This window comes from Pyrus communis, chromosome 5 (assembly GCF_963583255.1).
Source record: "Pyrus communis chromosome 5, drPyrComm1.1, whole genome shotgun sequence".
In the NCBI taxonomy this organism is placed as follows: Eukaryota; Viridiplantae; Streptophyta; class Magnoliopsida; order Rosales; family Rosaceae; genus Pyrus; species Pyrus communis.
This window is the reverse complement of record NC_084807.1, coordinates 23,561,758-23,584,122: the sequence shown is the minus strand read 5'-3', so window position 1 is coordinate 23,584,122 and position 22,365 is coordinate 23,561,758. Positions and strand designations below refer to the sequence as shown.

The 22,365-nt window shown below is 37.2% G+C and overlaps 4 protein-coding genes across 4 annotated transcripts; 2 read left to right on the top strand and 2 right to left on the bottom strand.

The window, feature by feature from the left end:
• The first annotated feature begins 591 nt into the window (after positions 1–591).
• On the top strand, positions 592–6,588 carry LOC137733612 (delta-1-pyrroline-5-carboxylate synthase-like). The gene is made up of 20 exons (XM_068472745.1): positions 592–750; positions 1,016–1,087; positions 1,194–1,297; positions 1,422–1,524; positions 1,716–1,877; positions 2,146–2,423; positions 2,797–2,947; positions 3,102–3,266; positions 3,458–3,535; positions 3,839–3,928; positions 4,260–4,346; positions 4,470–4,556; positions 4,639–4,735; positions 4,872–4,975; positions 5,118–5,193; positions 5,458–5,608; positions 5,692–5,760; positions 5,943–6,009; positions 6,099–6,169; positions 6,294–6,588. Exons 1-20 carry the CDS (start codon positions 691–693, stop codon positions 6,373–6,375), a joined length of 2,154 nt encoding a protein of 717 aa, XP_068328846.1. The 5' UTR covers positions 592–690; the 3' UTR covers positions 6,376–6,588.
• A 361-nt stretch (positions 6,589–6,949) lies between these two features.
• Positions 6,950–8,647, bottom strand: LOC137734992 (uncharacterized protein At2g39795, mitochondrial-like). The gene is made up of 3 exons (XM_068474342.1): positions 8,300–8,647; positions 7,435–7,778; positions 6,950–7,340 (listed from the first exon to the last, which is right to left on the bottom strand). Exons 1-3 carry the CDS (start codon positions 8,555–8,557, stop codon positions 7,181–7,183), a joined length of 762 nt encoding a protein of 253 aa, XP_068330443.1. The 5' UTR covers positions 8,558–8,647; the 3' UTR covers positions 6,950–7,180.
• Positions 8,648–9,358: 711 nt separating this feature from the next.
• LOC137735450 (CASP-like protein 5B2) lies at positions 9,359–12,759 on the top strand. The gene is made up of 3 exons (XM_068474873.1): positions 9,359–9,923; positions 11,338–11,470; positions 12,019–12,759. The coding sequence occupies exons 1-3, from the start codon at positions 9,793–9,795 to the stop codon at positions 12,217–12,219; spliced, it is 465 nt and encodes a 154-aa protein (XP_068330974.1). The 5' UTR covers positions 9,359–9,792; the 3' UTR covers positions 12,220–12,759.
• A 1,042-nt stretch (positions 12,760–13,801) lies between these two features.
• LOC137733643 (mannose-1-phosphate guanylyltransferase 1) lies at positions 13,802–16,408 on the bottom strand. The gene is made up of 5 exons (XM_068472781.1): positions 16,208–16,408; positions 15,519–15,651; positions 15,225–15,287; positions 14,883–15,122; positions 13,802–14,794 (listed from the first exon to the last, which is right to left on the bottom strand). The coding sequence occupies exons 2-5, from the start codon at positions 15,627–15,629 to the stop codon at positions 14,123–14,125; spliced, it is 1,086 nt and encodes a 361-aa protein (XP_068328882.1). The 5' UTR covers positions 15,630–15,651; positions 16,208–16,408; the 3' UTR covers positions 13,802–14,122.
• Positions 16,409–22,365: the final 5,957 nt, after the last annotated feature.

Here is a 22,365-nt window from a genome sequence, read left to right as displayed (position 1 = left end):
ACTCCTTTGGAAAGTCGAATTATCACCAAAAATGTTATGCATGCGTAGATTGGCTGAAACTGAAGAAAGGAAAGTAATATGGTTCTTTTAAGACTAATTCGTTAACAAAACATAGGGATAAATGACATGAAATAATAACAAATAATGCACTTATCAAAAGGAATAAGAAATAGCTTTTGGATATAAGGAGAGGGGTATAGTTATCATAATGAGAATGAAATGGAGCTAAACCATACAATAAGTACACCGTAATACTAAATTAAGAATGTATCTAAGGTTACGTTAATTATTTTTTTAAACATATTTTAATACGTTCTAGGGTTGATAATATGCTTTGAACTAGAACAATTTTAATCACCTATGGTAGCAAAGTTGACAACGTCTCTCGGACCCGACCAACCCTCATGGTTGACAAAAAGAAAGACACCAACCCGCATGACAACGTCTCTCCAACTTTGCTTGCTCAGTACGAAATTCACAGTAGTGTTTACTTTAACGAAAAATTAATTTAAAAAATCAATCATAATTTATTTATTTTATCTTTAATTTTACTAATTTTCATTAGTTTTCTTATAAATATCTCCAAAAAAATCTCTCAATAACCGAAAAAGAAGGACCCGCGCGCTTCCGAGTTGCCTCGTTCTGACGACTGAGTTTTGACTCGCCACTGCCGACCTCCACCAGTAAAAAATGGAGGAAGTGGATCGTTCTCGAGCTTTCCTCAAAGACGTTAAGCGCCTCGTTATCAAGGTACATATTTTCCCGCATTAATCATTCATTTCTGAATTCAATTTTTTTGTCATTTTTCGAAAAGATAGTTTTATTTTCATTTTTGAACTCAATGGATCTTGAAACAAGCTTATTTTTGGCAAATTTGAAGTCTTTTTGGTAGATATTTATTGAAATTTTAGTTCCCCAAAAGATTTGAAGCAGAAAATTTGATATCTTCAGAGTTTTAGTAGTATGATTAGTAATGAGATTAATATTTTGTTGATGTTTTGGTTGGATTATGAAGGTCGGGACTGCCGTTGTGACTCGAAACGACGGAAGAATTGCTCTTGGAAGATTAGGCGCACTTTGTGAGCAGGTATGCAAATTGAGGAACAATACACTTTGATTTACCCTTGTATTGATTGCTGATGCAATTGAGCATTTTTTCGGGTCTGAAAATGTTAATTTGATATGAAATGCAGCTGAAGGAGTTGAACTCTCAAGGGTATGAGATTATATTGGTGTCATCTGGTGCTGTGGGCCTCGGCAGACAGCGGCTCAGATACCGGAAATTAGTTAACAGCAGGTTCGTATCGTGTCCCTAATTGACATTGCTGCCATTTGTTTGGATAACTTTAAAGATATTTTCTTTAGAGGCTCTTATGTCTGAAAAATTTCGATTCTAATTGGTAGTTATTGAATTGCTGCAGCTTTGCTGATCTCCAGAAACCACACGTTGAACTTGATGGGAAGGCGTGTGCAGCTGTTGGACAGAACTGTCTGATGGCTCTCTACGATACCTTGTTTAGTCAGGTGAACGCATTGATCCTCTGTTAAATCTGTTCTCAAGCTGTATCGAACCCTTGATTTGGACTTGACGTTCGGTTATTTAAGATCTTACAAGCAAAGCTGGATCATCAGATATATGAGTTTTCTAATTATTGCCCAATTCAGTTCAATTTATCTTTTTCTTTTTCCTAAGCCTCATTTGTTCTCCCTTGCAGTTGGATGTGTCATCAGCTCAACTTCTTGTAACAGACAGCGATTTTAGGGATAGAGATTTCAGAAAGCAACTCAGTGAAACTATGAAATCGTTGTTATCTCTGAAGGTTATTCCTATATTTAATGAAAACGACGCAGTCAGTACGAGGAGAGCTCCTTACGAGGTTTAATACTCTTCTATGGTTGATGTGTTTATCACTTTGTTGTGGTACTGATATTCTGTGGGCAGGACTATCACAATCTTAGTCTTGCTATTATGGATATGGACAAAAGGAAATATGGGAATCAAAAAGTGATTACAAAGAAAGAAACGAAATATTGGGACCACTTAAGAACGCAATACGTTACCTACACTATCTCATACTTATTTTCCTTTTCTAAACACTAAGGAATTTAAGTGTATTCATGCGATACATATTCCACTCATTGCAGGATTCATATGGTATATTTTGGGATAATGACAGTTTGGCAGCTCTACTGGCTTTGGAGCTAAAGGCTGATCTTCTTATTCTTTTGAGTGATGTGGATGGTCTATATAGTGGGCCTCCAAGTGACCCACGTTCAAAACTTATCCATACGTACATAAAGGAGAAGCATCAGACTGAAATTACTTTCGGAGACAAATCTAGAGTGGGAAGAGGAGGTATGACTGCTAAAGTAAAAGCTGCTGTCAATGCAGCTTATGCTGGCATCCCTGTTGTTATCACCAGGTGTGTTTTGATATTTGGTTGTGTCATCAGAGTGATAAACTACGCTATTCTGTGGCATCAGTTTAACTATACAAATTCAATGTCATGTTTATATCATTTCGTTATAGTTTAAAAGAAAAATCATCATTCAACTTGTCTATGATAATGAGGTTACATGGGAGGGTTTATGAAAACTCAAGGGTAGTGTTAGTTTTCTGGTTGGTGAAAATTCACTGATAAATAAGAAATATGTGGTTCACATCCTTCTTACAAGTTAGAGTACCAAATACTCCAAAATTTTAAATTAATACTTGTAGTTTTTGTTTTTAATGGCATTGCAATCTAAATTCGATATGCTGTCCTTGACTGTGTACTAATCTCTTTCTTTGTTAAGTGGGTTTGCTGCTGGAAACATCTTTAAAGTTCTTCAAGGGCAACGTATTGGTACCCTCTTTCATCAAGATGCACACTTATGGGCACCAGTTAAAGAAATTGATGCAAGAGGGATGGCAGTTGCAGCTAGGGAAAGTTCCAGACGGCTTCAGGTAGCTTTGTTTGCTTTGATTACATAGTTTAATATGTTGACTGCTGCTCATAAATACTTCTGCAGTCGTTGACAATCTTACTCCCATAATTATTTAGCAACGTATATCTACTAAGTTTAGCAAAACAAGTAACTTGGTAACGCTTCCTCTGCAGGCCATGACTTCAGAAGAAAGGAAAAAAATTCTTCTGGATGTAGCTGATGCCCTTGAAACAAATGTAAAATTGATCAACATTGAAAATGAAGCTGATGTTTCAGAGGCACAACAAGCGGGATATGAAAAATCACTTATATCTCGGCTGGCTCTGAAGCCTGGGAAGGCAAGAGAGCCAACTTCTTTGCTATTTTAGATAAACGTTTAGTTTCATTCATTTTTGTATTATTGTTACTATCACTACCTTTTGGTTTATGTTTGATGCCAATCTGTACAATTGCTCACTAGACTTTGTGTATTTGTTTCTGAAACTGGGGTCCCCTTCTAATTCTTTTCTGAAATGTGCTCATACTGCAGATTACAAGTCTTGCAAAGTCTATACGTGTGCTTGCAAACATGGAAGATCCAATTGGTCGTGTTTTGAAAAAAACTGAGGTATGGGATGTGGTATAAGGATCATTATTTTTGGCTTATGATATTCTTACACAACAATGCTCTCAAGAGTGTGGACAACGATTTAAGACAAACAAATAAAACAATAGATAGAGATCAAATACAAGAGTTTTAACTCCACTATCAATTTCTTACTTAGAGATATTTGCGATTATTGACATTTCTGTAATACATAGTCTATAATCTGCAACTGAAATCATTTATCTTTGTCAAGTGGGGCACCATAATCTGTTGTTGTGCTGATAACTAATAAATGATGCTTCTGTTGGTAACACTTGCTTCCAGCTTGCAGATGGTCTTGTCTTGGAGAAAACATCAAGCCCACTGGGTGTTCTTCTGATTGTATTTGAGTCCCGTCCTGAAGCGCTAGTACAGGTATACAGTGAAACTTTGGAATATCAAACTGCATGTTATCTTATGTCATTTAAATTTTGTTTGTCCAAGTGTAAAATAAATGTGGACAATTGAGATGCATAGTGGGAAAGATGCAGCTCAATACCATCTGTAATCTAACAGCTTGGAAATCAGATCTCATTAAAAAACCTTAGACAAGGACTTTGAGGAAGAATTTTTTTGGTTCTTTATTTTAAATGTTTCACGAAGCTCATATTGAGTCTCTGTCATTAGTTTTATGCTTTGGAGAAGACTTGCATTTCTTCCTCATCATACGCCTAAGGGTTTTTGTATTTTTTTTATGATTGAATAGATAGCTTCATTAGCAATCCGAAGTGGGAATGGACTTCTCTTGAAGGGGGGAAAGGAGGCTAAGAGATCAAATGCAATTTTGCACAAGGTTTGTTTCTCTCAATCTAATGATTTGTACAAAATATATAGAGAATTTATATTTGCATTCCCTTTTTGCATTGTCAGTGAAGTAATCATTTTATTAAAAGTATTTTTCATAAAAAATATGTAGATTATCACCGAAGCCATCCCAGAGAGTGTTGGTGGAAAACTAATTGGACTTGTGACTTCAAGAGAAGAGATTCCAGATTTGCTTAAGGTGAGTAGAGCATAGACTGATAATCCCAATTCCTCAGTCGATTTCAGATCATAATTAGTACTAACTAAAAAATTATTTCCAGCATGATGACGTGATTGATCTTGTGATCCCAAGAGGCAGCAATAAACTGGTTTCTCAAGTCAAGAATTCGACCAAGATTCCAGTTCTCGGTCATGCCGGTTAGAACTACTAAATTTATTCTTCACTTATAAATAATTGCATTATGTGCTCCATTTTTCCTGTATTCTTGTTTTGTGAGAGAATATGATGGCGGCTGCCATAGTAAAGAGAACAAATGTGTTGTTTTCTATGCAGATGGAATATGCCACGTGTATATTGATAAGTCTGCTAATATGGATATGGCAAAGAGAATTGTTTTGGATGCAAAAATAGATTATCCAGCAGCATGTAATGCAATGGTAATTTATCTGTAATTTACAATTTCTGGATGATAATATGTTTCGATGGCATCTTACAATCTTTCTACTGCAGTTAAGAACGTACTTTGTAATTGCTAATTTATCATTTGTAACACTTTGTTGTTGTGTGTGTTATTCTCAGGAAACACTTCTTGTCCATAACGATTTGAAGAGTACAACTGCATTTTATGATCTTGTTGTTGAGCTTCGCATTGCAGGTACAATTTTCATGCATAAAAAACTTCTTTTGTTTTAAACAAGGGCATTGAGGTGGATGAGACTTGATACTGTTCATATGCCTTTTACCTGTTGAGAACGAGAATTACTGAAAATTTCGAATCACAGGCATGTAACAGAACAATATTCTGTTACCCCCCACCCAAGCTTGGGACACACTTTTAAAGAGAAGCCAACAAAAATTGTTTCAGTGAAACATGCCATCAGAAGGATTTAAAGAAATTAAACTCGGGTATCATGTGCAGGTGTTACTTTATATGGTGGACCAAGGGCAAATGCCTTGCTCAGGATTCCAGAGGCGCATTCATTCCATCATGAGTACAGTTCAATGGCTTGCACTGTTGAGTTTGTTGACGATGTGCATGCAGCGATTGGTCATATACATGAACATGGAAGGCATGTCGAAGTTTCCTTTTTTAAATGGATTACATGTCAATCAATTGTATAAAGCTGTCGTTTATCTTTTCTCCATTTTGCAGTGCACATACCGATTGCATCATTGCAGAAGACCAAGAAGTTGTGGATGCGTTTTTAGGTCAAGTCGACAGGTATGAATGATTCCGGTCTTTTTTCAGAGGATCTATGCTTTCCATATCAATCAGAATATTCTGTAATCAGAGGCAATTACATAGAGTCAGGCCAACTAAAATGGTTGGACAGAAAAAAAGGTCCTACTTGTTCACTCTTTAGTGATGTTGGCAGTAACGTTGATTGTTATAAACGTTGGCAGTGCTGCTATTTTCCACAATGCAAGCCCAAGATTCTGCGATGGTGCTCGATTTGGACTTGGTGCGGAGGTAGAAAGATGATCTAGCAGTAATTCTTGAAGACAGTTATATGCCAAGGTTTTGAGTACTGTATCTAACTATCTTCCCTTGCTCAACAGGTTGGGATAAGCACAAGTCGAATTCACGCTCGGGGTCCGGTAGGAGTAGAAGGATTGTTAACAACTCGATGGTAAGAAACCTCAGTTCATGTCAGTACATTTTCGGTTGGAAGTACAGAAGCACCTTGAAGAAGGCACTCCCCACTTTGTCCAAAACAAAAATATTGACTTTTAGTATTTTGATTGGACGTGCAGGATTCTGCGAGGAAATGGACAGATTGTGGACGGTGATAAGGGGATTACTTACACACACAAGGACCTCCCAATTGAGCCCTAAATTTGTCATCAATCACAGCCGTCCATCTCCCATTTCCATCTTCCCAGGTGGTCACTTGTGAGAGAGATGGACAGAGAATAAATTATCATGTATTATTGCTTTAAAATATGATGCGTAGTTTATCCCCACTCATATTAGCGTAGCAAATTCATAAAAATTTTCTGTTGTTTTTTTTCTTTTAGAAAAATAATAAAATCATTTCATTACTTGCTCTTTTCATCGTCTTTTTATCTATTGCGCGGGTGCACGCCATAGAGGAGCATAGTAGAATTTTCGCTTGTCTTTATGACACGTTAAAAGTTTGGCAACCGTTTCCTAATAATCAAAAGTTGAAAATGTTACGGTTTTACGATTTTTATGGTCACATACTTTTTACTGAACTTAAATTTGGACAAAAGAAAAACCATCACGAGTATTTTCAATCCAAACATTAAGCCGTTTGAAAAATATTATAAGCCAGGAAACGGTCTTTTTATTTGTTGTGTCACGTAAATAATTTTTATTCAAACTTTAATTCCCAAAAAAAAAAAAAAAAATGATCGAAAACACAAGTGAGACCAAGAACATCGCAAGAAACGAAAATCCGTCGAGGACATGTAGCATGAATTTTGAGATACTTCTGATGAAATAGTGAGTGCACAAGAGATTGCCTAAATAGTTATTTTCATACGAAAAGCAACTATTGTTTGCATAAAAGCCTCCCAACAAAAGACCACATCCCTCAAAGTTCAGTAAGAGTTCCAAAAACGCAGGCTAAACCATGCCCGCAATCTTTTCTACCAGGTAACATCTTACGGTAAAAATTTTACGCTTCGACGAAGCGCTTAAGTTGCTGCAACCAGTTTGCATATTCTTTGCTGTCCTTGTTGAGCATGTACTCATGCAAGAAATTGGTTGTGCTGGGCTTGATTCCTCTCACCTCCAAATACTTGTGGAATGCCTTCTGAAGGTTCTCGTCCAAATCACTGCAATACAGCAGACATTTGCGTGAATTCGAGAGAATTACATATACAATAATCTTTGATTAATGCTGCAGAAGTATTAGTAATTTATGCTTACTGGAAATCAGGCCCCTCATAGGCAATTTGATCCTCGGAATCTTCGGGATTTTTCACTGCCAAGCTGTCAATTTGAAACTCATCAGGGTAAGCAGTGATGCTAAACTCGAGAACTGGTCCGTTACCCTTGGAGACAGTTACGACCAACGGGATGCTGGATTGGTTGGCGTGTTCATCATTGTCATCATTTTGGTTATCATCGTTGTCGTCTTCACCTGTGACTAGATCAGGCATGTGAACTTCAACCTGTATGTCTTCACCTTGATACGTTCTTTTCAGCGTCACCGTCTGGATTCCGGGAGTATCTTCAATTTTAAAAGGAAAGGATGATGGAATCTCCTCAACCTACAAATTGAGCACTCGAGTAGCGATAATTCTAGTGATCTCACATAATTCAAATATCACTAACACACATTCAAACATCTACTGCTGAATCGAACCACGAGCGAAAACACTCACACAATCCATGAACAAATACCAACATAAACAAATTATCCAACATCACTCACAAACATCTATTACTAACATTCGGAGATCATGTAGTTCTTTTACAAGAACCAATTTTTCGAAATATATACATCTCAAGGGGCAAATCAAAATCAAGGAAACGAACATAAGGGAAATATGATTGAACTAAATTAAGGAAGTATGAACTCTAACGCAAGAAATCCTTCAATTTCTGCAATTCACTTCAAAATAGCAGTTCCCAAGCACGATTATTCAATTTAATTGAGATGGGGTTTTCCTAATCCAAGAAGCCAAACACAACAGAGCCACCATACCCTCATTTTCTTGCCCATTTCCCCAAATTTTCTCAGAAACCAAACAGTCCACAATGCAAGAGAAAATTAACTAAAAAACCTCACCTTGTCGAGATCCTCGGTCTCCTCAGCGCACTTGATCTCCGACTCGATGACCCTGATCAGAGACTGGTCCGAACTGTGGCTCGAGTAGTATCGAGGGGTGGGAACGAAAGGGGTCGGCTGAGTGTGCTTTCGGGAGAAATTGAAGTGGTTGACGGTGGTGGCAACAGCGCCGTGGTAAGACCGCTGGCCACGAGCAAGGCGGCTGGCGAGTGGGGCCAGGGAGGAGGCCGATCGGCGGAGAATTGAAGTGAAAGCCATTTGGTTTGGAGGAGAAGCGAGGCGAGGGTTTAGCTAGGATTTTAGAAACAGGACTCTCTCCCTCTCTCTCGACGCCTTGAGAGGTTTAGGGTTGAAATGCGTTGAAGTCGGTGGCCTTTATGGTGAGGTGGGTGTTGGTTCTCTGCGGTCTCATGTATTGTATAGACTTTTGCGACCAATGTTTTATGGAGTCCAATTCCTTCAAAACGAGGAATTGAATTCCCAAGTTCAATAAACGAAAGTATATCTCATAATCGGAATCTAATTCCGCAATTTGATTCTGAATTTTGATTACATTCCCGTAAAGTCGCTATTTGATGTCTTAAATTTGAATTTTTCTCCACCAAAAAAAAAAAAAAGAATAGGTAATGCAATATACACGTCTATTTTCACTTCTCACATGTCTCTTTCATTTTTTGGAAGTCAAATCAGAAGAATTGAAAAAAATCAATGATTAAAAATTAATGAGGATTTGTAAGAGGTAAAAATAGAGATACAAATAACAAAATCCAAAAAAAAAAAAAAAATTTGAGTGGGCTCATATAAAATGCAATCAACCTATTGGGCCCAAATCTAACTATATTTTATATTGAGGGCCCATATAAAATGCAATTCCTTTCTTCTACTTTCTTCACATTGAGGGCCCAAATCTAACTATATTTTATATTTGATGGAGGACCAATGGGAGAGAGACCCATGAGAGAGAGAGAGAGAGAGAGAGAAATAAAGCAGTCTCTCAGTAAGAGAGATGATGAAAGCATTCCATTCCTGCCGGGAAATGATCCGGATGGGATCTTTTTCACCAAGTCTATCGAGGCATATAATCTGAACCTTTGAAATTTGATCTAACGGTTTATGTTATTATAACTTTTTAAATGGGTCCATGTTTGAAACCGTTAGATCAAATTTCAAAAGCCAGGATTGTGTGTCCGGGTGGAAAGATCCTTTCCCCATTGCTGCCATCCCATTCCATGTCAGACATCTCTTTTCTTCTTCAACCGAAAATCTCACCTTTATCTCTGAAGATCCCACATTTTAAGCCTCCCCTCCAAAAGTTGAGTTCTTTAGCTCTTATTGCGTTAATGGTGGAATTATATGAAAGTTAGGGCTCATTTGTAGGACTCAGAAAACGGTCCCTTTGAGCTTAGAGAGAGAAAATCGAGAGAGAGAGAGAGAGAGAGAGAGAGAGAGAGAGAGAGAGAGAGAGAGAGAGAGAGAGAGAGTGAAGGGAAGGGATGAAGAAGCTGTTTGGGAGCCCAGGGAAGGTGAGTGGGCTGGCACTGAGAATTGGGCAGTGCTGTTTTGCTGCTGCTGCTATTGGGGTGATGCTCTCTGCTCATGGATTCTTCAATGCCACTGCATTTTGGTATTTTGTTTTCCCCTTCTTATTATGTCTTTCTGTTTTTTTACATTTTTTACAAGAAAACTTTCGTAGATTCTGTTCTCCCCTGGTGGGTATTTTGAAATGGTTGAGTTTTTATCGATCGATTTCGGATTTGTTCAATTTGTAGCAAAATTTAACCCAGCTGGGATTCTCCATTAATGGGAAAGAAAAAAAAAAGGGTTTAATTAGAAAGGAAAGTGGTGTGGATCGGATTCCCTTGCTAAGTTTTACCAATTGAAAAATGCTAAGGAGACTCGGACTCTCTGACGCCTCATAGTTTAACGCAATTTTCGTGCCAAAAGATTATAAAACACTGCAAAAAACATGAGGTGAGAGTACGGAGAGTTTCATTTTTTAGAGAGTCTCCTTAGCGTTTCTCTTTACCAATTACATAGAAATTAATGAGGAGGAAGTAAAAGAGAACAAATTTAAGTCTCTTAGTATTCAGAAATGTGGTTAATGGTTCTGAAAGTGGTAAAAGCAAATTTCATGTTGTTGCCCTTACCCTTGTTTTCGCTCTTATTTATTCACTTACCAAGGTTTGTCGTAAAATGTTAAACTAATCACTTACTAATGTATGCTTGGTTCTTGAGTTTTTCTATGGTTGATCTGGGCCTTTGTTTAATTCATCTACCCTCGTCTGTTGATCTCTGAGCTTAAATCTGTACATTTTAAGGATAAGAATCTCCTCCTATTGAACCTATACCTTCCACATAGGAATAAAAAATCGTACGTTATTCCACCTTATTTTGTTTGCAGAAACCTGAACATCATAAGATGTCTTTGTATGGTGACAACTGCGAATTGAAGCTATAATTCTCTTTGCAGCATTCCGAAAAGTCATCTCAATGACCTCTCTCTCTCTCTCTCTCTCTCTCTATCACATAACCACAAGTCAATGAAGTCATTCCTACCATTCTGCTTCCTTGGTAGCTAATGATTTTCTTCCCTTACGAACAAATGATTTCAATTCTCCCACTTATAGAGAGGTTTGACGAAGTTTCTTGAGATATTGTGACCGTGTAGTTTTCATGTGTTAACGTGTGTTTACTTGATTTTCGGTTCATAAAGCCTTTCCTTAGTTTGTATGTGTTCTGATAAGTAGCAACACCTTCCCACCTCAATTTATTGATCAGTTGTGTTCATAGAACTTGGAAGTGTTATTTGTGAGCCTAACTTTTAAGGTGCATAGAGTCGCATGTCTTTGCCTGTATGTCCACTATGTGTCCATTGGTGCATACTTGCGTTAGGACTTATAATCTGCTAATTTATTGGTTGCTGCCCCTGTCATGCAGTAAGATTGTTCTTTATATCCTTTCCCGTAAATGGTTTGAAGTTTACATGCTTCTAGGTTTGAATAGTTGTATAATTCTTACCTGCATTTATGTGGATGCAGCTATTTAATTGCATCAATGGGGCTTCAAGTTGTTTGGAGTTTTGGACTTGCTTGCCTTGATTTACATGCTTTGAGGTCGAAGAGAAGCTTGCAGAATCCCATTTTAGTGAGCCTATTTGTTGTCGGGGATTGGGTAAGTTTCTTCATTTATTTATGGATTGTTTTTTGCATTTAGTCTTCAGAAACAAGTGTGTGTGGCATCGTTAATTTTAAGGGTTATGCATGATTTCTGATGGACTGGAGATGTTGGGAGAAGTTTATAGATAATTTATGCACTTATTAATTGAAACTTATCCTGATCACGCGGAACAAATGTTGGATCATCAGGACAACTGAGTAGCGGAAAAATGTTTGAGAAAACATGGTCAGTCAAATAACTTCAATTCCGTTGTGTGATCTTCAGGATACTGATTAACTTAGAAATGAATAAAGCTTTTCGGGTGATCCTTTGCTACACTTAAGACTACTACAATACATGATATTTACTAAAATTTTCCGGAAAGAAAGTATCACCTTCCCAAATGAAAGGTTTCATTGTGCTTTAACCGTTTCTTGTAGGTATTGCACTACCACTACTAAACAGATTGTTTACTTCATAGTTTTGATTCTGTTTATGGTTCGATGTATAAAAACCGAAGCGGTTATCAACTAATTCATGTTTAACAAAAATGAAAAATGCAGGTGACGTCTACTCTGTCATTAGCAGCTGCATGCTCATCAGCGGGGGTGACAGTTCTGTACTCGAGGGATTTGAATTACTGCAGGCCACCAATGCATCTTCCATGCAGCAGGTTCCAAATCGCCGTTGCCTTTGCTTTCATCTCATGGTTCCTCCTTGCTGTTTCGTCCATCGTCATGTTTCGGTTGTTAGGCGCAGTATGAGCTTGACAAAATTCTACATATTCTTCAATTTTCCCCTGTAAATACATCTGAGAACTGTCGTCCCTATATGGAGAGAAATGTACAACTACGGGGATGCCACTAGAGCAGTATCCCGAGCCAGCCGCGCAGTGTCATACATCCTAACTTTTCTACGTGGCAGCACGAGGTGTAGTTAGCTTGAGATACTGTTATGATGGCATTCCTGTTTCATGAAAGTCCTCCGTCTTGGAGGTTCATGAGGTTTTGATCTTCTGGATGGATTTCCACTTGTCAATCACAATTCTTGAGCAGCTCCAACCTTTGATTGGGACAAGAGGTGTGGGGTCCATGACTTGAAAATCATCATGTGTGTTAATTTTTGTAATGAAAGTAGGTCTGCTGTCTCTGGAGTGTAATCATTTTGCTGTACTATTGGCTCTCTTGCTTTGCTGTATTTTATTTGGTGGAATTTCACATGGTAGACCACACTTGATTAGTTGCTTTTCCCTTTGTCACTTCATTTTTTAATTACCCATTTAACCCTTGTTTATTTCATTTTCTTTCAATTATGTCTCGTTTGTAAATACTTTTAAAATGACTGAAAGCGTTTTTGGTAAAATTGTTTTTGGAACCAATTTTTGGTAAAAATGCAAATGAATCTTTGAAAAGCACTTAAAGCGATTGTGGTAAGAAACACTGAAACTTGTGTTTTTAGCACGAAGGATTTTTTTTTTTTGAACAAATGATATTATCTACACTAAGGGGAGAGGGATTGGCTTAGCCTCACAATGGGTTAGCAATAATGTGGTTCAAATTCGCCTTTGATGAGAATCGAACTTAAGATTTCTCACTTACAAGTGAAGACGAATACTATTAGACCGTAGTACTAACTGACATTAATTAAAACCTTCTTGTCCGTCAAAGTGTCATAATTATCACTAATTAGTGATACATAATCAAAGCCTTGTTGTCCGTCAAAGTGTCATTCTGGGAGATAAAGATGGCTGAGGTGCTCACTCACGTCACAAATAAAATGTGTGACAATAATTACAACACCCAACCCCTTTTTATTTGGTTCTACAAATCGCTAATATTTCTTCTTATGTCCCTCTCAGTCTCACTCAGTAGAATAATACGCTGTTTTGGACGAAGCCTAAGAGTCATAGGATTTGCCTTGTGTGGCAGGTAATAGGGATGGATGACAAGGGGTCCATGATTTCACCTTCTAATTTTGTTTGGACCAGAAAATGCAAAATATTCAAATCCGCAAAGGAACGAGAGACTGAGAGCACTGACCCATGCATTCGAAATCGTGTGTTTAAATTTCCCCTCTCTTAGTATTGTTTGCGACTAACGAAGAAACGGGAACACACCCATGAAATGCTCTGTCTTTGTATTCTGACAAGTATCAAAACAAAACTACTCTAATAGCCGGAAAAACAATTCAAACTAAGAGACAAGCACGCTGCATATTACTTGGACCAACTGACATAATTCACATAATCTATGCTGCCGACACTTGGATCAATGGTCATGGAATCTTCCCAGATCTAGTAGAGATACCAACACTGGAAGCAAAGTACCCACTTAATTAAAAAATGCAAAAAACAAAATATTATTAATATTAATAGAAAAGAATTCAAGCTTGATTAATAAGTTACACAGCAAGAGAGTGACTGATAAATTTATTCCTATATACACCAAAAACAATACACAATTCACAACAATTCCAAGTCCCAGAGGACAACCAACGGCCCCAAAACTTCAAAAAAAACATCACAAATGAAGGAGCAGCAGAGCCTATGCACTGTATAAACGGGAAGGATAAAAATAGCAAATACATATCAAACAACATAACTTACTTACTACATCTCTTGACACCAAATTCTGTTGTGTAATTTGAACATAAGCGACAGCGTACACCCTACATTACAATTTCCGGCTTCAAAATGCTCGACTTGATTTCTTTGTGGGGCAAAACCACACCTCCGTTGCTGTAAATCTCATCGCTCACGTGCACATCTTCTCCGAGGATGGTCATGTTCTCTACACGAGCCCATTGTCCAACGGTGGAGTGCCATCCGATTATACTGCTGGAAATGCATGCGTGGTTCTTGATGCGGACTCCACGCATTACTGTACAGCGAGAGAGCCTGACTCCCGACTCGATAATGCAGCCTGGACCGATTGCAACATCCGGTCCAATCAGGCATCCCTCGCCAATTTTGGCTGTCTCGTCCACCAGAACGTTTCCCACAATGTGGGCGCCTCTGGCCAACTTGGATGAAGAGTTCTTCCTCAACGAATCCAGGTATAGTCTCAGGCCGGTAATATAATCCCTTGGTTGCCCAATGTCCATCCAAAACCCTGGAAGGACCATTGCGAAGAGCTTATTCTCTGCTGCGATTTTTGGGAATACTTCCTTCTCAATTGAGGTTGGTCTGAGTTCAATTTTATCAAGAACGGAGGGGTTCAACAAGTAAATTCCAGCATTGATTTTGTTGCCAACAAACAACTTTGGTTTCTCCACAAATTTCTGAACTTTCCCTGTAGACTCTTCCATAACCACCACTCCATATTTCGACGGCTCATCCACCTATATAAAAAGAAGTTATTTTCGGTGATATCAAGGCTGGAAGGAAGCTGAATGCAAAGTATCAGGTAGAATTACAACTCAATGTTACCTTGGTCACCATTATGGAAGCTTCTCCTCCATGGGCTTTATGGAATTCAATCATTTCCTTAAACGGGTACTCGCTGATAACATCACTGTTAAGGACAAAGAAGGGCTCGCCAGAATCGTCAATCAGTTTGTCCCTAGCAAGAGCCAGAGGTCCAGCAGTGCCAAGGGGCTCAGTCTCTTGTGAGCATGTGATCTTGATGTCAACCTTTTCCTCAAACTCCTTCAAGAAAGTCATCATCACCTGCAGAAATCATAAAGAGCATAAGCATTCAAAGAACCTTCGGTAGCATGAATCTCGTCAAGTATAAAATCAAACTTTTCACAAAACGATGGCCTCGCTTACCTCTGGTTGGTAATTGATAGCCAGAACCACTTCTGTCACGCCAATTGCCTTAAGAGCCTCTATCTGAAAGCAAAAACCAACAAAATTGTATCAACTCGTGATTTATGCGATCACAAAAGCATGCGTACATAAAACACACAGTGAGGATTTGAGGTAAGCACTATATTTTGAGGTTTTTGACAATTCCTCTTATATAGAAAGTAATAATGTTTAGGCTCAAGATCAACAAAAGGAAATCCACTCCTACAAACGGATAAAAAAAAAATTATTTTTCAATTGCTAGAGCAATTGTACCTGATGCAGGATCATGGGTTTGTTAGCAAACTCAACAAGTGGCTTGGGAAAACTGAGTGTCAACGGCCGCAGACGCGTCCCGAAACCTCCAACAAGAATAAGTGCCTTCATTTTGATATGCCCTCTGCTTTCCCTGGTATATTAGTACGGTCAGAAAATCTTACAGGCAACTTCAACTTAGTTCAGATCATTTCTTTACCCCCCAAACACATTAGTCATCACAGAAATTCACATTCCCCGTTCACCGACATCCGAAAACCCGAAAAGCTCAAAACTTCAGCTACCACAGAAGCTAAAAAGCAGAAATTTCACACCAACAAAATCTAAAGAAAGACACATTCATACTTTCTACCTAAATAATTCCCCATTAACCAAATAAATTACGCAAATTTTCATGGCTCGAGCAACTTTAACCGGAAAAATTCCAACAGAAATCATAGAAACTCTATGTGCTGACATTACCAACGCAATTAATCACAGAAATTCCACCGGATCTGTCATTATACATGAAATTAATCTAAAAAATACTTCGACGACGAATTCAAAGCTCAAAATCCCAAGCAAATTCGCCAAAACATGCGAATCGAAGCAATCAAATCAATCAACTTTTTGAACAATTCAATCCAATCGACACGAAACACATTGCCAAAAAGTCCGATCGAATCGACGCCCAAAGAGCACTGAATTACCTCGGATCTCAACAGATCAAAACGCGAAGGGAGTCCACCGCAGCAGCTTGGGTTGGGACTCGGACGAGTGGGGGGACCGGGTCGTCGGTAGCGAGTTGGCGCTAGTGGTATTGCCTTTCCACCCTAACGGTTTATCCGTCAGGGTCCGAGCTGTGCAATGACGTTTGGTTGAGGAGAATGCTTCCGCATCGGATTTGTATTTATACGCGCGGAGGGGAGGGTGATATTAACGAACCACGTTTTCTGGCGGATCTCAAATTAAAATATTAATTCTAACTTTCTTCACGTCCGCTTGGCGCTAATGGTTTACGCGTAATTTCGGGGTAGTTTCGTACTTTCGTCTGTTTATGTTTGTGGATAAATTTGTACGGTAAAGTATCGAAGTATGATTTTTTTTTTTTTTTTTTAACAACCATATTATATACATTGGAAAGTAGGTTACGTCTTAAAATATGCCAGTTATAATGTGATTCAAATTGTTATTTGATGATAATCAAACTTAAGACTTCTCACTTACAAGTGAAGAAGAATACCACTATTCTAATACTAAATGATCAAAGTATGATTCTTTTGTTTTGGGTGAAATTATAGATTCTAAAAAAAAGGGAAAATGATCATCTCCAGATCTCTTTCCACCTAATCCACCTAGTTTGGGATCTAGGCCGTTGAAATTTGATCAAACAGTTACAATGATTATCACTTTTAAGGAAGTTCCATGTTTGTAACCGTTAGATCAAATTTCAACAGCCTAGATCCCAGACTAGTTGAATTAGGTGGAAATGAATCTGGACAGGACCTTTCCGTAGGAAAGAAGGTTCATTTTAAAATCTATTCTATTAAGAGAAGAGCCTTTGTCAACTTTTTTTTCCCATTTTTTCCAATTTTGCCCTTACTTTTCCATATACAATATTGACATAAGGACGGTAAAATGGTAATTTCGTACCTTTTGACAACATGACAATTATATCCCTATTTTTCCTATTTTACCCTCTTTTTTTTGACAAAATTACAATCATATCCCTATTTTATCCTTTTTTATTTATTTATTTTTATTTATGATACACAATATTTACATAATGATGACAAAAAAACAGTAATTATGTAATATTAAGATAAATTGTTCACACACATAAAGTGTGTGCTCTCTGCTAGTATATATTACAAAAAAGATGGCGTCTAATTGGGGGAGGTGTTAAATGGATTGATTAAAATTACGGTAACACTTTTGTTTAATAACATAATGTGTAATGTTAAGGAAATATTTGATATTGTGTTACTAGACCGAGAACTTACAGTAAGATGAACTCGACTTGATCAAATTGTTCTAACAAATAGAAAAGATTAAAAAAGATGATGTGAATAATTATAGTAATCCTAATATGTGGTATTTTTTTTATTTCATGAAATACCATTAATCTTGGTTGTGATTGACAGAGTTGGGCAATCAACATCGACGAATGAAGATAATAATGATACTGTCGTAGTCAAACACAACCATCGTCGAAATAAATTTCTCTTTTTGTTTGCCTTTTAGAATAATACTTTGCTAAAATAAGTAGAAATTTTTATTCAAAAGTGTTCATTGTCGAGTTATAAAAACTTGTGTTTATGATTAAAACCGTTCATATTATAAATTCTTTATTAAAAAACCGCTTCTGCCAAAAAAAAAAAAAAAGCAATTAAAATTAAAATTAAAATCATTTGTATGTTCTTGAAAGGTTTGTATGCTCACAAGAAAGATTTATAATAGTGATTTTAAGGTTTCGATGAGAGAATTACTTGTGTTTTTTGCTAACTTTGTACCTCAAATTCAAGAGTAGAGAATAAACTTGATCTAAAATTCAACCACAATTCCCCCTAAACCACTTGTCGTGTTTAATAAACTTCTTTTGATTTAAAGTTTGAGATACCCCTTCACCTTAGAGATAATTCTACATGGATAAATGTTTTTTTACAATGCATATAATTAGGGTTCACACAACCCAAATAAAGAGTTTATCGAGTTAATATCGTAGTACTACTTCTAAAACTATGTGCCATGACTTTGATTTCTCAACTGTAGAAAAATAAAAAGTTTGTAGTCCAAAGATAAATGGGTAGGGATCCTAGAGGACAGATGACATATTTAATTTGAGATCCACCATTATTTTTATATCAACTTGCAAGTTGCAGCCAAATTTGCCAACAAGGCAGAAAAAAGTATATTCCAAATAAAGATGCAGCTTACATCAAAGCAATTTTTCAATCTGTCAATAATATAATTTGATACATCAAGTGTAATAACTAATAATATAATTAGTTAATTTTTTATTTTTATTTTTAACTAATTGTATTATAACTATTACGCTTGGTGTATCAGATTGTCACATCCCGGCCCGGGGCGCACCACTTTCCGGGCCCGCTCAACCACCGTAGCATGATATTGTCCGCTTTGGGCTTACCATTCCCTCACGGTTTTGTTTTTGGGAACTCACGAGCAACTTCCCAGTGGGTCACTCATCATGGGATTGCTCTAGCCCCCTTCTCGCTTAACTTCGGAGTTCCTACGGAACCCGAAGCCAGTGAGCTCCCAAAAGTTCTCGTGCTAGGTAGGGATGAGAATATACATTTAAGGATCACTCCCCTGGACGATATGGGATGTCACACAGATCGTATCCTCTTATACCACCAAACCAAACCTAATGGGTTTTGCTTCTAATGCAAGATCCACATAAAGGTTCAAATTAACCCCAGACCGCTTTGCCTATAAAAGCACAAACTCCAGCTAATTTCAGCTTTAAACTTTTGCTTGCCTCTTAAAAAAAATTGTCATTGATATGCACCAAAACAAAATCTCTCTGTTTCTGATACGAATGATGTTATTTGTACCACATTTACTGATCACCTTATTAGTTTTCTAATCAAGGTGAAAACTTCATCTATATATGTGAGACTTGTGTATATTTGAGAGGTCATCGACAATGTAATCAGTAAATGCGGTCTGAATAGCATCACTCTTCGAATACTAGTAAGTACAAATACAACCATGAGAAATTCAACCACGAAGCAAGGTTCCAACTTTTAACAAAATAAAAACGAATTTTTTTAAGAATTTTACATTGATTACATCATAACAAGAGGTTTGTAATTGAAGCAAATACAAGCATTATCTATGCACCCGAATCATACAATTAAGGAAACTTAGTTGTCTTGCGCCAAAACTAAGGCTTACTTATGTTGGTCAATATCAGCATGTTCTAAATTTGCCGTCTTCATCCAAACAACCTAAACAATTCGTTGACCTTTTGGTGTTGGATCCCCTTGACAAAATAGCAAGTCATGCATGCATATATATTTGGTTATGCTCCACTGCTAAGCAATTGTCCTTGTGGCCGACCTCAAGTTAGAAATAGAACCTTTAACCCTTTAGTGCTGTTAAACCAAACAAACCAAAAGGGGGGTATGTATGTGTGAATGAGATTTGAAGTCTCCAATTGAAGTAACAATTTGGCTTTTTTTTTTTCTTTTTTTTTTTTGTTATCTGTGGAACCATATATATTTTTTGGGTTGGAGTAAGGCAAATCAGAATAAAAATGCCTTAGAAATCTGATTATGGTTATGATTGGACTAAGCCGACTAAATAGACCAATGATGCCCTACATCTTGTTGAGCTCTAATATGGTAAGCAAGGTCTACAGACCTTGCTAGGATCGACCATGCTTGTTTCAGAAGACATGGAAACCTGGTCTAACTAGGGTTCATATTGGTTGCTTATATTCTTGGATATTCCCACCATCTAGGGAATGGTTTGCGCTGCAAGTATTCATAATCATAAATGGAGTTCTAAGATCTTTATACTAACTTGACCATCAGAAAGCTTTTTGGCCTGGTACCACACCAGTACCTTACATTAATCACGGTTGTTTATTCTTGTCTATGGCCGTACGTTCTCACATTCCCTACCATCCATGATGGTGCAGAATTTTGATTCCAACTATATCTTTTAAAAAAGATATGACTTGAGTCAAAATGGCAAGTCATGAACTTTTACCAGCAAACTACAACCTAAGTGATTAAGGGTAAAGGACAACTTAGCGAACTGCACCCAACATCATATGTTCGATATTTCATACCCAACATTACTAATGAAGCCTTAAGGAGCATGTCATATTTCCTTGATACAATCATCAAGTGCAATGCCAGTTAAAATAGTAAAAGGACAAGTCAGCCAACACGTCTGTCTTCTGGAAAAAGCAAAAATAATGTGTGAATTTGGTCTTATTTGACTATTCAAAATCTTTAGGCTTTACTTCATATCGTCACCAACTTTCTTAATTAAATAAATAAATATAGACACGATAAGCTACCATTTTTAGCATAAGCCAGAAATAATTAGGAACAGAAAAATTTCGAGGGTAAAACAAGAAGATTAACAAATTAATTTAATCATTATATTCTTTCTTTATCCAAAACAATGGAATATGAATTCTTATCATGGATAAATTATAATGTGGTCTTAGAACGCTGCCTCATAACACGATTAGTTCATCACTAACGCTTGTTATTAATAATAAATGCTAAAATATAAAATAATCGTCCACCTATATTATAATATGAGTAAATTCGTTATAAGATCTGATTGTTCTATTGCCTTTTGTTTCAGGCACAACTCAAAGTGTGTTAAAAGCGGTCTAAATGTGTTTACAGTGTCTAGATGGTTGTACCATTCAAAGCCTATTTTTAGGTCTTACTTCTACTCATTACCTACTTTAACAAAAAGAATCAAAAGATTCAAAACTGAAGACCAGCCAAAGAAATCATTTGAAAGAGTTGATTGCAACCAATTAACAGCTCTGCTCGAGCTAATCGCTCATTAGAAACTAAACCAGTGATTGATCAATGCCATCTTTCAGAATAAAAATGAAAACAAGCAAAAACCCTTTGACCATGAAGGCCCATCTACATAATTAGTGCTAATATTTCTTTAAGCCCATAAGTGCACCCAAAAAGCCCAACTACATAATTCCCATGCCCACCCATATAATGGAGCTTCTTTCTAGAGAGAATATGCTTTGGATTAGAGAATCTCTGTGTCTGGCGCCCAAAGACTAGGAGATTTAGACTGTTGAAGGAAGACAAAGGTTTGGGCTATTGGTTTGTGTAAGGTGGGTTAATAGGAGTCGCCAAATTTGAATGAGTAGTTCATATCTCATAATCCTTAGGCTCCGGACTCAGAGATTCAGAGAGAATCTCGATGACATAATAATCATCACGTGCTTTGTGTACACATGGATCACGAGTGTCGTAGACACAAGCGAATAACATACTTTCTCATCTTTTTGGGTATGCCCATTGGCATATCCAATACTTCCAAAAAATTTCTTTAAGGCACGTCCCTAAACCCTAAATCCTAAACCAATGAACTCAAAAACAAAAAAAAAAAAAACAAAAAAACTCATATTTCAGCAAGCAAAACCTCCACCTCAAGCTGTACAAGCAGAACTCTGGTAATATATAACATACATATGCATCTGCTAAACAAAAACACAACCGTGCAATATCCAAATAGGACAGGTAACTGGAACAAAAATTAGACATCAATAACCCTTTGCTGTGGCAATGCTTGCAATGTACTCAATCTCCTCTGCGACTTCTTTCATTGAAGGTTTGTTCCGAATTAATAAAGCAATGTCATGTGAGCGAGTTAAAACACATAAAATTGCATGATAGTTTAGAATACCGTAACCAGTGTTCTAGTTGCATGTAAGTCTCTCTCCTAGAAAATGAACTTTGAGAGTATAAAAAAACATAGAACGCTGATTTGCAATTTTGCACCAGACATCGCATTACACAGATGAATCAACGAAATTTCCATAGCATTCCCCACATAGCTGCATGTTTCCTAAGACAATACAGAACAATTACATAACATTTCCAGGCGTTTGGTTACATCACAGCCACTTCCAATTATACACAAAGTTAGTTGTACATCGTCGAATTGATACGTATTACGATATCCTAACCGTATAAGACATGGAAGACGTCCGCCATGAAAGAATGGGGTACATGCATATACATACATAAATACATATGTATACGTATATACAATTCCATTCCAAACTAGTGTATGTACATGTAACCAATAAGTAACCAACTTCAATGAACACTGCTATCTAACA